At 47.3% G+C, this 16,889-nt stretch overlaps 1 protein-coding gene across 2 annotated transcripts in view; it reads right to left on the bottom strand.

The window, feature by feature from the left end:
- Positions 1–16,889, bottom strand: part of SPG11 (SPG11 vesicle trafficking associated, spatacsin) — a gene marked incomplete at its 5' end in the record, with an annotated part of 43,515 nt that overhangs the window by 19,669 nt on the left and 6,957 nt on the right. Inside the window, 20 exons of one of the 2 annotated variants that reach the window (XM_081337732.1) lie at positions 279–438; positions 1,214–1,322; positions 1,921–2,126; positions 2,670–2,835; positions 2,988–3,054; positions 4,890–5,042; positions 5,258–5,403; positions 6,388–6,494; positions 7,411–7,614; positions 7,730–7,928; positions 9,027–9,196; positions 9,440–9,567; positions 9,897–9,968; positions 10,286–10,462; positions 11,026–11,201; positions 12,567–12,722; positions 13,376–13,508; positions 15,395–15,540; positions 15,729–16,168; positions 16,289–16,402. In XM_081337732.1, the coding sequence (XP_081193858.1) occupies positions 279–438; positions 1,214–1,322; positions 1,921–2,126; positions 2,670–2,835; positions 2,988–3,054; positions 4,890–5,042; positions 5,258–5,403; positions 6,388–6,494; positions 7,411–7,614; positions 7,730–7,928; positions 9,027–9,196; positions 9,440–9,567; positions 9,897–9,968; positions 10,286–10,462; positions 11,026–11,201; positions 12,567–12,722; positions 13,376–13,508; positions 15,395–15,540; positions 15,729–16,168; positions 16,289–16,402 (3,229 nt within the window). The remainder of the gene's footprint in view (positions 1–278; positions 439–1,213; positions 1,323–1,920; positions 2,127–2,669; positions 2,836–2,987; positions 3,055–4,889; positions 5,043–5,257; positions 5,404–6,387; positions 6,495–7,410; positions 7,615–7,729; positions 7,929–9,026; positions 9,197–9,439; positions 9,568–9,896; positions 9,969–10,285; positions 10,463–11,025; positions 11,202–12,566; positions 12,723–13,375; positions 13,509–15,394; positions 15,541–15,728; positions 16,169–16,288; positions 16,403–16,889) is intronic. The other variant, XM_081337733.1, reaches the window with a different exon arrangement.

The following is a 16,889-nucleotide window of genomic DNA, read 5'->3' as shown; positions in this document are numbered from 1 at the left end:
TCCTCCCAGGAAGGAAGGAGGCCGGGGTGGGGGGAATCCCTGGGACACCGAAGCCCCAGCTGGTAGAATTCAGAATCAGGAGAGCCCTTGGAGAGCGGAAGACTGGGCAGTAACGAGGGGGCCTCTTTCTGCTCACCACAACCCCTCTGCCCTTTCCCACCGCAACTCTTGACAAAGCCTTGTGACTTTGCTATTCCGTGGCATTGCAGTGCTCTTTTCTCTTGACGAGGAGCATCGTCCACCCTAACCTCCCAGCTCAGCCTCCAGCAGCTTCCCACCTCTGCTGGCTGGTAGCCGTGCATTTGCGCTTCAGTCACAAACTGCAGCCACTCCTTCGAACGCGCGCAGGCCCTCAGGTACGACGTGCTCAGCTTGATATGGTGGAGCTGGCAAAACTGGATGACCAGGGACCAGTGCCTCCTTGCCTCGCCTGAGGTCCTGAAAGGAAGGAGCCTCTTCACACGCGTCTCCTCGCCTCCCCCTGCCCTGGCAGCTAGCCCTGCTGCTCTCCCGCCATGAGGGGAAGGAGGAGACCGGGCAAGGGGGCCAGAGGGGAAGGCCCCAGGGCTGATCCCTGTAGTCATTACACAGCCTAGGCCAGGGGTGGGCAACCTGGGCTCTTTGATGACTCCCACAGCTGGCTCAGGAATGCTGGGAGTTGAAGTCCACAAGTCATCAAAGAGCCAAGGTTGCCCACCCCTGGCCTAGGCCACGACCAAGGAGGAAGCGGGCGGCACACTTAGGCCAAACATGATTTCTTCTTTGATGGATTTACTCTAACACCTCAAACTGTTAGCTGGCAGGAACAACTAACAAAAGAGCAAGTGGAGAAAATACCGGGGCATACTCTTCACTTAATGATCCCAGTTGGGACAGGCGTCTGGCTGCGAATGGATTTCCAAACCCTTCAGGCGAGTCCTCCTCAAGAGCGCCAGGGCCGGGAGGGGCTCCTCCCCCTCCGGCGGACCCTCACTCAGCCAACTCTGCGTCCACCCCGGGGGAGCCCAGTCCATCCTAACTGGTATTAATTATTACAATTCTTCGCCTTCAGAAAAAGTAACGCGAGACCTCAGATTTTGTAATGAATTCCTAAAAGTCTTATATGAAATGGCAACTAACGCTCTCCAGGAGCAGCCAAACGTGACAAGTTGTGTTTTTTTGCTTTCTCCGTTGTCCTGACACCAACCCACACCACACTGAATCACAAACTCACTTGTTTATTTCTTGATGGTCAACCTTCTCCCAGACGGCTTCCTCCAAGCAGACGAGCAGGTCTTCGGCTGCAGTTCTCTCCCCGTCAGCCAGCTCTCCTAGCTTCTCAGCTGAAAAGAGAACAGACCAGGCATCCTGCTAAGGCAGCCTCCGCCCAAGAAACCGTTGCTCTACAGGCCGGGACTACAGGGATTTCCTTTTCTTTATTTAGCGCATGGGATCTACTTAGCTCGTGCAGTACCACACTAATTAGTACCACACTAATAAGACACATTACACGTACAAAGACAAACGTGAGTTTAAATAAGGGTTATGGGAACAGCCACAGCAACAGACTCTTCCCAGTCTGAGTGGGCTCCCCCCTCTCTCCTACCCCTCCTCTTCAAGTGAATGGGGGGGGCCGCTGGGTCCTTCACTCAAGTCAGCTGTTTTGACCACAGCGCTTCCTCCCAGCCTCCGGGGTTTGCACCCCACAGACTCTGCCTTCATTCCGCAGGTTTTTTTCATCAGGTAGGCATCTCCTTATCAGCAAGAATAATTTGAAGACAGGCACATAAAAACAGATTTTGCTTGGAATGTTTTCCATTTACCACTCTGATAACCCCACGGATACGGACTTCTTACGCACAGCCTTTCTGTAAAATACTAAGCCAGGTACCCCAAGCGAGAACCAAGTTCGAAGGCTGGGACCGCATTTGGAAGCGTTACCCAAGGACTGCCGGATGGAGAGGTGCTGTGGCTCCTCTCTCCTGGACATGAAGCTCAAAATCACGTTGGCGGCTTTGGCATCCACTCTGAGTTTCAGACTCGGCAGGCCCAGCATTTCCAAAAAGCAGACAGAGGTGGCAGCCAGAGGAGGTGCATAGAAAACCGAGAGGGCCACGGCGTAGGCCTCGTCAGCCACCTGCTGAACCCTAGAAAAGGCACAATTTCACTCTAAGCTCAAATGCCGCTAACGTCATTTCCGACGAGGGGAGGAGAGTTACAAAAGTCCCAGCACACAAGCCCGTTTCCCCTGAACGGAGAGAGCGGCCCTCAGACCAGCCTCCTCAGCCTTCACCGCTCTGAGAACCGATGCTCACCCAGAGGGAATTTATGGCACCACCTAGGTCTGCAGTACTTGTCGTCTTCCCTTCACAAGTATTTAAGTCAGCAGATGCTGCTTCAGGTGAATCGAATAAAGACAATAGTGGTGTGGGCACAGAGCAGGACCTGGGAGATCCGGGCGCTCCCTTTCTCCCAGACCCAGCCCTCTCTCCCTGGGGGGGCTCTGGGCCGGTCTGTCCTCCCCAGCCCAACCCACCCACCAAGGGGGAGAAGAGCAGGCAGGAAGGTGTGTGCTACACTCTTCTCCAGGAAGAAACACAGGACATAAATCAAACAGGTAAACACTTGTAATACAATAATTGTAATCATGGTTACTGTAAGAGTCACGCCTGCTTCTTTTAACTACTTACAATTCCTTTGGGCGGTCGCTCAGTGATAGCTGCTGAGCTAAAAACGCCCCGAAAGCAAATGAGGGGCGCTCATGATTCAAGTAATAGGAGAAGTCAAGATGCTCTATTACAGCATGCTTGTTTACAAGAGCCGAGCATGAGAAGTGAGGCAGGTCGCTGCAGACATCTGGAAAGAAGAGAAAAGAGCAGAACTGCAATCGGAACAAAACAAAGCAGGACCTGCTATTTCTCTTAGCACTAGAAGAAGAATTCTTCGTGCTAAAACAGGGCTGAACTACCACTTGATTAGATTCTGACCGTATGTGAAAGTTTACTGACCTGGAAGGGCAAGCGCATTTGCTGACTGCCAGCCAAACAACTTGGTGGAGTCAAACGGAGCTAAGCACTGAAAGAGCAAAACGTTCATTTCAGACAACGTCGTTCATTTCAGACAACGTATCAGGACAGATAAAGTTCAGAGCTCATGTAGGAACTGTTCAGGGAGACCTGTAACTTTTGCTCAGTTTGCGCCTGAACTGTCCGCGCATCCAATCTGGAGCCAGCCTGATTTGCCCGCATCTCCACAGCAAGGCCAGAGCATGTGGAAGGGGCGTTCTCAAGGGTGGGGCTCTGGTGTGCAAAAGGGCCTCAGTTCAAGGGTCTTCATGTACAGATTTGGGGCGCAGGGGGGAAACAACAATCTGAAAATGCCACCCTCCTGCCCTGGAGAGCAGCTGATGTGGATCCCGTGGATAAATGGTCTAGACTTCCATATCGACTGCAGCAGCCTTTATGGATCTTTAGAATGTGTCCAAATTCTGACGGGGAACAGCGGCTTGAACTTTAGGTTTAGGGGCTGGCCATCACGACTGCTTGGGGCTGGGAGCATCCCTTGGTGCATGAAAAACACGCTGGATTGAAGAGAGTTTGTGAACTTGGCCCAACAACTTCAGGAAGTCAGTGCTTGCAGGAAGAACGTGAAAGGAAGGATTTGGGCGACGGGCTGGCTGAGAGGCAGGATGACCAACAATTCATCACTATGAAGCAGCCCAAATTTAAATGGACACTAGAACTGACATCCTCATTTGTAATAACCTTTTAATGCTTTTTTCTGATTTATGGGAGGCTTTCATCTGCTACAGTGATTTTGCTCTTGGTACTTTTCAGTATTTTTGAAACTTTTTGTTTTTATGGAAAATGTGTTGGTAGAGTTAGATTATAAAGCAAGAAGTCAAAAGTAGGGACTGCAGATTCCTTTCTTTGGAACTAAGCTGTTACATTATATTGAAATTTTATTTTGGGGGGTGAATTTATTTAAATTTATATATTTATAAATATATATCAAACAAGTTCCAGACAAACCTAGCTGACAACTTTGTCCCTCAAAAAGTTGACCAAGGAACTGCAGGGTGAGCTACGCTGGACTTAACCCTTCTTTAAACTAGCTGGATCGGACTGGACTTCTAAATATGTGTAATTGTAACCCAAACCGTATCAGGCGACTTCTGTTTACTTGCGTGCTAATAGTTTCGGGGGTTAGTCCAGCCACTAGCGTTCGCTACTGAAGTTATCATGGGATACCAGATACTGAAGTGTTGACCTTTTTTTTCTTTTTGATCATGGCTACAAGAAAGGCTCAAAGGAGGTTCGGGAAATACTGACTTTACAGCAATTCTAGAAAAAATTGCTATGAATGTTGCACAGGGAGCACAAGCTATAGAAAATAAACTTGATGCCCTGGAGAAAAACATTGTGCGGTAAACTCGACAAGATTATTGCAGAAAAAACCTAATCAAATTGATTGCTATATTTGAGGGATCTTTGGGGGAAGTCAAGCAATTAGCTACTAAAGCAAGGGTAGCCGGTATCTGAAGGGACCCAGAGCAGTTTTCAGGTTCGTCCCTGAAACTTTGCTATTATAAACGATCGATGTCCCACCCGGAGTGGAAGACCTCAAGAGGGTGGAGAGCCTCCGAAGAATTGTGTGGAGCACAAAGGCAGCCCGAGTGGAAGCTATCCCGAAGAAGGATACATCCGTGAGACGCCAGAGTGGCACAGTCTGAGAGTGCCTAAGAAATGCCCACCTTGCTTTCTGCCCGGGACGGCCTGATTAGGGAACTGCAGGGTTGGGGAAGGAGCATCCGAGGTGGACTTTGCTTCAGAGGCTGGAAGTCCTGGGCCTGCCCAAACTGTATCTGTCTACCATGGTGTCCACCTGTTCCGGGTGGCCTTGAATCCTACCTGGACCAGGTGATAGAGAGAAAGGTCGGGAGGTGGGATTCCATGAGGAGTGATCTGAGGGAAGAGGGCAGCTCGAAGCTTGGGGTAAGGAGCAAGTGCCATCCTGAAGAGCTGCACATCCACCTTCTCTCTTCCGTCTCCCTTCTGAACAATCTGCAACAGAAGAAGCATCGAAATCCACTCACACAAATGATTTTCTGGCACTCCCTGTCCCAACGACCAACCTCTCTGTTTCTCCGACGAGGGGCCAGGCCAACAAAGCCAGCTGGTGGTCGGGAGAAGGGGTGCTGGGCGCAGTGGGCCTTCTTCGGGCTTTTAGCCCTTTGCGGAGGGGCCGGCCGGCCGCCAGCCTCCTGCACTTGGCATACCTGGTCAATCCCTCCCCTGGCGAACATGGTGGTGGCAAGGGCCAGAAGGGTTCGTCCCTCCAGCAGCATGGTGCTCACGCTGGCCTGGTTGCTGGGAATCAAGATCTGGGCATTTGCTAGGCTAGCCTGAAAAATCCTGTCTGCATCTGGGGCAGGACGGCAAGGGGAGAAGGAGAACAAAGGGAGCGTCATCCAAAAGAAAATTTAAAATAGATTTAGCATAATCAACCAGGCTAACCGAAGCTGGTTTGAAAATCCTTTAAGCACAGATAGACAACTCTAGTATGTATTTCCCGTTCATGACACAAGCAATTTCCCCCCCCTCTCCAAGGCCTGCCAAGAAGAACGGTGTGAAATGAGTCCAACGCCAACCACAATCACCCTCTGCTCAGCAAGGAACGGAGGCATCTGGAACTCGAGGGCACACTCACAGGCAGCCTACCCCAAACCCCGAGCATGTCCCCTCTCCATTTCCAGGGCTGCTCTCAAAGATTCCTCCCCCCTCCTCCCCATAATTTTAAATCTGACAGAAGAGGGAAATTATTAAACACAAAACACATATTAATTATATTTTGTTTCCACTTAATTCCCCTTTTGTAAAAAGAGTGATCGATCCACTCTCATATAGGATCTGGTGATCTCTTGGACTGTAGCCTCTATGGCTGAAGCGTGTAAGTTTGGGCAGTTTGTCCGGATGCTGCCTACTTTTTCAAAGTGCAGCTCACTGGCCAGCAAGTCAAGAGTGCAAAATAGCCCTTGGCCTGAAGGAGAACCACAGTGCTTACTAACAGATTTGCATGTGAAAATCAGTTTGATCCAGAAACCAAGGAAAGTTGAAAACCCGTTGAAACACAAAATAGATTTGATTCCCTGAACCCCAAGACTGCTCCATTCTGGACTCTTGCAGCTTCAAACCCATTTCAAAGGCGGGTCAAGAGGGCAAACTGTGAGAGAATGGACAGGCCTCTCTTCCCCCAAAATGAAAGGCAGGGGATGCCACTGAGGTAATTTTGGCCCATAAGGAGCAAAAAGTGCTCCAAGGTCAGGCCAAGGACTGCAACCACCCCTGGAAAACCTGCTGTGCTTTTTGAAAAACATTTGCCTAAACGAGATGCAAAGACACCACTTACCTCCAGGATTGTTGGCAATATCCCGACACTGCACTAAAAATTCAAACCAAGGGTGTGCTTCATGTAGCTCTTTATCGTTCAAAATGGGACAGGCTGATGAAAATAAACTGAAAATCAAGAACAACATTTCATAGAATTACAAAGACAAAGCAAGCATTGTCTCTCCTGCCCAGATATCAGCCAATCCAATTAACTTGGCTCATGTGAGAAAACTGTCATGCTTCCGAGGGCTGGAGGGGAATGGCCTTCTTGGGGAAGGGGTTGGCAATCGCCTCTTCCCACAATCCCACCAGCACAACTCTCATTTCTTTAATTCACAGTTGTCAAGTAGAAAGCAAAATGTAAGGTCTTGACTCAGCTGGTTCTCCCAAGAAAGCAGAACTTCTGAGACAGGCGTTATCTCAAAAGGAACTTTCATTGAGAGACAGTGACAGCAAGAAAGCAAAGCCAGATCTAACTATTTTCCGCGCGAAACGTTACATTACAGCATCCCTGACAGACCAAACCCCAACAGCCAAAAGTCCGGTTTGATTTCATCCAATCCTCAGGTACAAAGTTGTTATGGGAACCAGATTGATAAGTGCAGTTCTCAGGTACCATTCTCAGGGTTTCAATTTCCTCTAAGCCACTTGATCTCCTCCCCTTGTTGCAGAGATAAGACAGATGGCCCAGGGCACAGTCCTCCTTTGCCCCGTACCAGCCTCCCCCCACCCAACAGCAGAGCGTCCTCCTCCCCCTTCCCCACAGAATGGCAGCCCTAAACATAGAAAGAAAAGCCGTATAACAAATGAGGGTCTGACCCCAAATCTTTTTCTCCCACAAAGCATAATAGAGACCATTGCAGGAAGGAAAGACATCAGGGAAGAAAGTGGTTGGTCAAGTTTGTAAGTAATACACTTGGAATTGTTTTTAATGGCTGAGCAGCCTCTGAAGGCCCCCTTCACAGAATCCGCTGCTCCCGTCACTGCTTCCCACATCCTCTAAATGCCTCTGCAGAAATCGCCTACAGCCATGGCCACCTACCGGTAATAATCCAAGTAGGAGTAGAGAATATGGTCCAGCCCCCGTTCTAAGCAATAAAGGATAAAGCATGCATGAAGCTCTAGGCCGCCTGCAGAGACGTAGCCCAGGAGAGGATGCGGATCCTGCATCAGGCCTCCGGTGCAGGCCACCCTTTGCAGAAGGCCTTCAAAGTCTTCGAGTTCTGCGGGCACAAAAGTCCCATTTCTGTCAAGAAAAAGCAGAGCAGAAACAGCGGTGATCCACTCAGCAACCATTTCTGTTAAAACAGTAGGTGGAAAAACTGGATGGAAATGGATGCCCACATGGACAAGGCGCCTACCTAGCTAGGATGTCCAAGACTTCATTTTGCAAGTAGCGACTGCATAAGGCCCTTTGGCCAATGGCTTCCAGAGGGAGGGGCGGCCAGTTGGCAGGGCTGCCTTCAGGTCGAGATTCAGAAATCCATGAACTGATATTTACCCAATCATGCCAAGACGACAAATACATCCAGAGGGCCTCAGGATTACAGAACCTAAATTCTAATTTTTAAAGAAATTAATAGAGTTAAGTACAAACGTTTGGCGGACATTAGGAACTATGCATACATGGAGGGTGGTTTTCCTCATGCCGGGCGCCTTCCAATAAGAGCCTTCAAGACCCAGAATCCCTTGGCCAATGTGACCACTGCAGACCACCCTCAAGCTGACATCCACACGTCTGGAGGACGACGGTGGAGCTGCTGCTATTAGTGGGAAACTCCATCTCCATCTCCCTGGCCTAACTATATCCCAGCTGGAGCTGAGTCAGAGCAGTTGGAGACCCCACCTGCCCCCCCACCCCCAAGGCTCACTCCTCTCTTTCTGGCCAGACACCCCAGCCCCCCTGCTCCTGCTGCACTGCTCCTCCAAGAGACTTCTTTTTATGGATTCTAATAATGGGCTGATTTTTCTTCCGTTCTTCACTATGCTTTCAACACGGCTATTCTCTAACTGTTGCTAGACCCACTGAGAAGGCCAGTTGTATTTCTAAAATAAACTTGCAGAAGCCAAGCTTCTGAGAAGCTAAATTGCGTTTCTGTGCGTGTGCACGTGCATACATGTGTTGATCTGAAACAAGTTGGACAACTTATTTCTCTTATTAAATGTTTTTCTTCATTCTTCCATCAAAACATCCACAATAACGATGTTGCTCCCTATGCAGGGGGCAACCTGAGGGCTGCTTTGAGCCCCCTCTTAAATCCAGCCCCTAATGAGAAAATTCAGGCTCTTTTCTGGGTGGGCCGCACCAGTAAGGGAGTTGAGGTCTCCCTGCAAGTCCTTGAAGGAACCGGCTGTTTCCAAAAACAAAACAGTCAGTTTGATCTAGTAGTTAAGGCTCCAGGCTAGGAGGCAGAGACTGTAAGTTCAAGTCCCTGAATCAGTCATGAAAGCCAGCTGGGTAACTTTGGGGCAGTCCCCCCCTCCCTCTCAGCCCAGCCCACCACACAGGGTTGTTGTTGTTGTGGGGAAAATAGGATGAGGAAGGTGTGTTGGATAGGTTCACCACCTTGAAGTATTTGAATAAATAATAAAGGCGGATAAAAATAAAAACAAATAAATAAAAAGCCGCAAATCCACACTCCCATAACAAATACTTACCCCCTTCCTGAGCTCTCACGAGGAGAACCCTTTCCCGCGTAGATGGAGACCACCACTGAGCCCAGTTTAGCATTACTCTGTGTTCCTCGTTATGAATTCTGTCTTGAGTGCAGTTCAGAAAGGAATCCAAAGCAGCAACATTGATACCATCTGGTTCTCTTCTCCAAGATCTAGAACCAATAATCAAGCATTTCCTTGAAACCAGTGAATTTATTCTTTCCAAAACCTCTTTCACGACCCTTCAAAGCCAAACCACAAAATGAGCCCATATGCAACAGGAAAGATGCATCAGGTTAACTCTGGCAAATGGCCCACCAATGAATGAAGGCAAATACGTGGGTCCCAGGATAACGTTGCAAGGCCCGATCTGGGTCAGTCACTGGGACCAGACGCTTAGACTGAAGATGCATTACCTGCAACAGGCCGTGCTCTTTTCCTTTCTCTGGAAGGTGCCTGAATAAATATTTTCCACCTCATGCACAAAGTCTATCATTTCCTTCTCTGCTTCAGGAAGAACATCTTCCTCTTGTAATGCACTCACCTACAGAGTTGAAACAAAACTTTAGGTTGCTTCTTTTCCATCCAACAGACACACACATTTTCCGGCTTCCTTTAAATCAAATTTTGAACATGGCAAGGAACAAAGGGACAACATTGTAAGGGAAGTGCTGCCAGTCCCTTACATAAGATCAGAAAATGATGTCAGTGCAGCTGAATTTCCACTTCAGCTATTAAGACTGGAACCCATTTACTCAAATCTCATATCTGAAATTTGAGTAAAAATTAACAATCTCAGGAGGTTAGGATACATGGGGAAAAGCATGATTAACTGAAATCATTTCATGGGCAAAGATTTTTACTTAAACTTACCAAGAAGTCTCTGACATGGTAATCTCTTGTATAGAAACATATTTTGTGCAGTTGCTGCTTCACACTGAGGCCCTGTCAAAAGGAAAAAGAAATTCTCCTACAGGAGTGTTTGCAAAAAAATGTGCATAAGGAAAAGTCTTGGCACAGTTCTCTGCACTGGCACAAAAGGATCCGAGACCTTGGCTACGGCTTTTTAACTGTGTGTTGTCAATAAACAGCGGGGTCAAGAAGGCAGAAATGTCCCCAACCTTTCCCATTTAGAGCCTAGCCCAGAGGAACAAAGGAGAAATAATTATGCTCAGCGTGTGAAGATACAAAATCTGTCTATGTGAAAATACTCTACAGCAAAGCGCTGAGATGGAGCTCAGTGGAGTGGCACCATTACTCACCATGTTCCTTAGAAGTCTGGAAGCTTCCCTGATGTCGTTCTTCAGGAGGCTTTTGTAAGCCATCTCCAGGCCTATCCGGGTGAGCTGCCTGAGATCCTGGGCAGGGTTGCGAGTCAAACGGAAAAAGGTTTGTGCCTCTGGCACTCTGTTGCTTAGAAGGGCTTCAGCAACGGCTTGCTGGAAAATAAAATGATGAGCGATTTCAAGCCCCCTTAGGAGACCCTCTACGCACCCTGAGCTTTGTATTCTTTTTTGAAAGGTTGAGGAGAGGAGAGGGAAGTGGGGAGGGGGTTAGAATAGAGGAATGCTGGATCAAAGCCGAGGGACACAAACCCAACTGAAGTTAAGTCTATCCTTACAACTTGAAAAGAGCTGAGCAAGGCACCGTCTCATTAGATGAGGAGCATTTCTGCTGAGTGACGCACTGGAGGCCTTCCTGTATTCTTTTACGAGACGATGCCTGGTACAGATTCACCTTTCCAAATGACTTTAGCACAAACCAGGATATTTTCATAGCTATAACCTCACTCTCTCACATACACAAAATGCTCTCTTGCTAAAATAATTACATCCCCACTCTGCTCCTTCGCACTGAAATCAACTCAAGTGCTGAACTTAGGCGAGGCTCTGTACGTGGCTCCAATCTGCTATGCGTACGTGTGGTAAGGAAAGGATTTAATAAACAGAGATCATGTGTGACTTTCTGATATAGTCTGATCTTCAAGCTATACTCTGCTTACCTCTGTATCAAATGTTTCCCAGTGGCTCTGCTCCATTTGGGGTAGGGTATCTCCAGAATCCCAGGGCTGGCTCGTGACACCAGATGCCTTATGAGGGAACCTGATCATAAGTGTCCTGAGTTTCGTGATGTAGCTGGTTAAAATGTCAATGCACTGGACCATATTTTCATCCACTTCTGTGAAGAGCACCAGGAAGACAATCAAGTAGCGCTACTGAAAAGGCTGCTTGGGGAGAAAGGCAACTACAGAGGCCGCACAGTTATCCACCACAAAACCCCTACGCCCCTCCCTCTGAGAAGGGTTTGGCTTGCTGGCAGCTGTGAGTCAGAAAGGACAGATGCTGCTCCTTCGGTCCTTGTCCTGCCTCTGTGCTGGAAACGGCCAGCAGTGAAGGAGTCAGGTGAGCTCCATGGAAAGGGGCTGGGCCAGCCAGCTCTCCTTCTCAGAAGCCCGAGGGCGCAGATGGCCACTGTCCTGCAGCAGCTTCCCATTTGGGGGAAAGGGGATACAGGAGGTGATGCTTGGCTAACTACAGATGGGTGTGAAAGAAACTAACCTGAATTCTTGTCTGTCTGGCTCAGGCCGGCTGTTAGCAGCCTTGTTGGTGCTGACTGACCAGAGGGGGAAACCTGCAGGACTGCTTCTACTGAATTTCTCAACAGCTGGGAATTCCATCCCAGCAATCGTAAGATACTTGTGGAACTCAGTACATTACGCTAGGTAGCTGCTCCTTATCTTTAGGATTGCTACTCAAAGCAGTCAGAGGGGAAATTTTGGGCTGCCTCTGGGGCTACAGGGTCCCCAAGAGCTCCATTCTCTCTGCTCTTCAGTATCAACACGAATATTCTGGAGGAAATCATTTCCAACCTAGCCAGCCAGTTGCTGGATGCAGTAACTCTAGAAGCCAAATATATTTAATTTTTTAAAATAGGTTTTTAAAAAAGCATTTAATATTATTTTATTCAATTTTGTGTAGACCTGATAGAGTAATTGCAGGTTTATAACACTGTTTTTCTGTACTGCTCTGAATTTTCTTTGGTATGCAAAGAAAATAGACGATGGTAATAGTAACTCCTAGAAAAAAGGTATTTCCAAATACCTTTTGGAACAAGTGGCCTTTCAGGTGGTTGGCACTATCAACTAATTTCACAGGAATCCATCCATCTACTTTAAACAATTGAAATATAAAAACTTTTAATAAATTCTACATGGCTGAAATCTGGGGAAATCGTGATATCCTGCAAGATTTCAGCCAGACAATAAGTAAAATATTATGATAAATAAAAAGTGAGAGTTAGGGGTACTCCTTGACTTACAACCACAAGCAAAATATCTTTAGATGCTTTATAGACACTTAATACACTCTGAGCAGGTGGGTATTAAGGCTAACCCTACACACTGCCCTGTTTCTTGCTTTCTTCCCTTAATGATTTAAGAAGCACAAAATTTGTAAATAAGCCCATTCCGGAAATAGAAATTTTGTTGTTGATGGTACAGAGAATACCAATTCAAGTCAAATAGATACATAATACCGACTCTACCTTCTCTGTGCGTAAAAATCTCACGGAGTTGTTTGTTAAGAAAAGATAAGGTGAGGTTCAACAGCTGCTCAGAGAAATGCTTGCTCTGGGTTTCCACATCATTTTCTTGAATTGCCTTACAAAGTAAATCCAATGCTGGCCTCAATTCTTCAACACCTGTAGGAAAAAAGAGTAAAACCAAGAAAAATGGGAATATCAAGTTAAGAAATGCACAAATTTACATTTGTCTTCAAAGTGATGTCAGAATGATATACAGGTAATCCTCGAGTTACGACAGTTCACTTAGCGACCGTTGGAAGTTACCTCACCGGGGGTGGTGTACTTGCAACACAGTCCCGAGGTTACGAATGTTGCAGCACCATTGTTAAGTGCAGAATCAGGGGGGAAGCAATTTTGGGGAGCTTGAGGTATCTCAGTGGGACGGGGGAGTCCTTGGCTGGTCTGAAGCAGGTGGGCTGTTCCATCACTAGCCCCCCCCATGGCCTTCCCCCCCCCGAGATACCTCGTGCACCTAACGACCCGTCCATTCGATTAGCAAATGTGTGGGCAAAGGCTGGGAGTTTTCACGTTCACTTTACGTGATTCACTCCAACGAATCCTCGGGTTACGAATGTAATTGGCAGGCTCCATTACATTCATAACTCGAGGACTAGCTGTACGCAATTTATTCCTTTTAGCATTCTGAAAACCCAGGGACCTCGGATTCACAGGTATCTGCCCTGAGTGCCCTCTCAACATTCAATGCAGTTTACTTTGTATTTACACCACAGTTTATAAAATATCATTGTAAACATTCATAATTTACTTACTCTTCAAGTAAAAATCTGACATAATATTTGCAGGCTGATCTTGTACAGAGCTTGCTTCAGGCAGGCTGAAAATGTTCTCTTTATTCTTTAGGAAAAAATCCACAGTGTCCAACTGTCGGTTTTCTAAACCAGCCTAATTATCAAAAATATAGTTTTTATATTATACAGAGATACAACATCAATACTTTGACTCCTCTTAATTAGTGCCTGGCCTGAGTGTCCAAGGGAACATCAAGGCATGGATTTTGCTTCTTACTTCCTAAGCTCTCTTCTCAGAGATCTGGCTGTCACAACATCGAGACAAACCTTTGTCCCATCACGGAGGAATTTTTTCTTGAGGAGTTGAGCACTAGCATTCCTTCTCTGCTTACAAACTTCTTAACATGAATATGGTGTATGCCAGGGGTAGGCAACCTCGGCTCTTTTATGAGCCGAGGTTGCCTACCCCTGGTCTATGCTAAGTAATATATTTGTCCTGTATATAATATATTTGAGTTCAACAAAATAAGTGCCAGTTACAGCTTACTTTTACATAGATTTGTAACTAACATTGACTAGGAACCAAGGAAGTCAATATTTCTTTGCAATATAGAGCAAAAGGACCAGTGATTCATGTTAAGATTCAGAATTCTTTAAAGGTAATAAATGATGGATGACTCTAAAATGCAAATGGTAATACTTAAAAAAAACCACAACAATCTTCACCATATGAAGAATTGTGCTGGAATTAACCAAGTCGTTTTCTTGTCTTGTCAACAGAAGATCTTGTGTCTCCACTGGTTGAATACCAGAATCATTTAAAGTAGAGCAAAATGTCTGTGGAATCAATCTTTCTGCTCTAGAACGGATGGCCAAGGCCTCACAGCTTCACAGGCATCAGGGAAAAAGTCGGAGTCCCCGAGAACATCCTCAGCAATAGCAATAGCACTGCTACCCATGGTGGAGCCGTGGTGGTGCAGTGGTTAGAAGGCAGTACTGCAGGCTACTTCTGCTGACAGCCACATGCCAGTTCAGTTGTTACCAGCTCAAGGTTTATTTTATTTATTTATTTATTTAGTTGCATTTGTATACCGCCCTTTCCCTGAGGACTCAGGGCGGTTTACAGGGAATTAAAAATCAAAACATACAAAAGTTAAAACCAGTTAAAAAGCATTAAATTCACCCTGTACACTAAAAACCCCAGTTAAAATTTTCTCCTCAGCCTGGGCCCGAGAGCTCAAAGAGCCAGGTCTTCAGGCCCCGGCGGAATGATCGGAGGTCGGGAGCAGTCCTCAGCTCCACCGGCAGCTGGTTCCAGAGGGCAGGCGCTCCCACTGAGAAGGCCCTATCCCTGGGTGTCACCCGCCGGCAATCTCTCACCGGCGGAACCCTGAGCAGACCCTCCCTGTGGGAGCGCACTGGGCGAAGGGCGTTTGATGCCGGCAGCAGGTGTTCCCTCAAATAACCCGGACCCAGGCCATGTAGGGCTTTATAGGTAATAACCAGCACCTTGAATTTCACCCGGAGGGCAACCGGAAGCCAATGCAGCTCGCGGAGTAGAGGTGTTACATGGGAGTATCGGGAAACCCCCATTACAACTCGCGCGGCCGCATTCTGCACCAGTTGAAGCCTCCGAGTGGTCTTCAAGGGCAGCCCCATGTAGAGAGCGTTACAGTAGTCCAAACGGGAGGTCACAAGCGCATGAGTGACTGTGCGTAGGGCGTCTTGGTCCAGATAGGGACGCAACTGGCGCACCAGGCGAACCTGTGCAAAAGCCCCCCTGGTCACGGCTCCTATGTGATCTTCAAAATTGAGCCGTGAATCCAGGAGGACGCCCAAGTTGCGAGCCCTATCAACTGACTCAGCCTTCCATCCTTCCGACATCAGCAGAATAAGGACCCAGATTATTATTATTTTTTGGGGGGGGACCAATAGACTGCTTCTGCAAACTGCTTAGAGAGGGCTGTAACTCTGTAAGTCTTAAGTGCTAGCGCTACCCCTAACCCTGGAAACGAGGGTGCCCCAGGCTTCTCTCCTTACCTCCAAGGCATGTACTGGAATAGAGCACCTTCCCCATCTATTGAGGCGGCAAAGGGAATCTACAGTGCTAGCACTTCCATAGATGATCAGTCTGTTCAAGAATTCCTCTTGTGTAAAGCCAAACAGGAACAAGAAGAGGCCAGTCTCTAAGGATTATCACAAAAGAGAGGAGTTATTTCCATATTGCTCATTGTCTACAGAAAAGATGTCCTAGTGACTTGAACACAGCTCCCTTGGTCATTCTTAGTAATGTCAAGAAGAGAAAACAATTTCAACTCTGAAATTATTTCTAGGGGGAAAATATTTATCTGCAATTAAATTCAAAGATGCTCACCTGAAAGGACAAGCCATAGTGGTTCCTCCCTGGTATATTCCACAAAAAAGGAGTTTTTCCCCACACAAGACTGTGTGATATCCTGGGTCACCAAATCCCACAGGACAAGAGTCAGTCCTTCACTTTCACTCGAGACAGTGAACAGCACGTGAAAAGCCGTCACGTGTTTACAATCAAGATTCCCAGGCTCTTCCATGTCACTCAAATGTATATTCTTCCATTGCCTGTCTTCGGTTTTATTATTTTTCCCTCTGGAGCTTGAAAGAACAAATGCAACCTCTTGAAAGAGGGAGGCTGCAGAAGTGTCCCACGTCTTGGAGTTAAGAGGTTCCAAGGGCAGAAGATGCTGATACCAAGGCAACTCAACATCCATATCCAGATGTGGAAAATAATTGTGTGTGTGTATATCATTCAAAGGTAGTAGGGGTGTCTTCTGGGATCTGGAAAAAAAGCAAGAAATCTTTATATTTTCAATGATATAACAGGTGAAGATGTCAGAATTACCCTTTTCAATGAAACAATTCTTCTTGTCACTATAAAAGTACCTTTGGCCGACTAACCTGTCGGTCTGAAATAAAGGCTGCAAGGGCTTCTTGCTGAAACCTGAACGACTGAGGTCATCTTCATCCAGCCCCTCAAAGCTCTGCTTGCAAAATAAATGGTCAGGATATTCTCTGGGAGGAAAGGGGGAAATAGAAATAAGGCAAGCGTCCCTTTACTTTTCAAGCTTCAATAAGATTTAATCATCCATAAAACATCCAAACATAAAACCATCATCCAAATATTACAATATACCGATGCAAAGAAGCAAAGAGTTGGAGAAGAAGGATTCAACAGCAAATTTAGCTAACTCAGGTCAATTCAGAAAAATGCTTTGGAGTGTCCTGAACAGCTGACGGTCATGGTGAAAACATCAGCTGGGAACCTGCCAGGACTGGGAGCTCCTGACTACGGGAGCAAGGAACCCTCAGAGCAGGGCTTTTCAACCGCTGGGACATTGGCACCTGGCAGGTGGTACGCGGCCCTGCCCAGCCCAGGGTAGCGGGGGAGGCAATGAGCGCAGCCGTGAGGGAGTCCTCGGGGGCTGCAGGGCGGCTGGGGCAAGGCAAAAGCCCCGTGATTGGCACTTCTGGCTCAGCCGGAAGAGAAAGGAGGAGGAGG

Source organism: Vipera berus (assembly GCF_964194415.1).
Source record: "Vipera berus genome assembly, chromosome: 12".
Taxonomy (NCBI): Eukaryota; Metazoa; Chordata; class Lepidosauria; order Squamata; family Viperidae; genus Vipera; species Vipera berus.
This window is presented reverse-complemented; position numbering and strand designations above follow the sequence as displayed.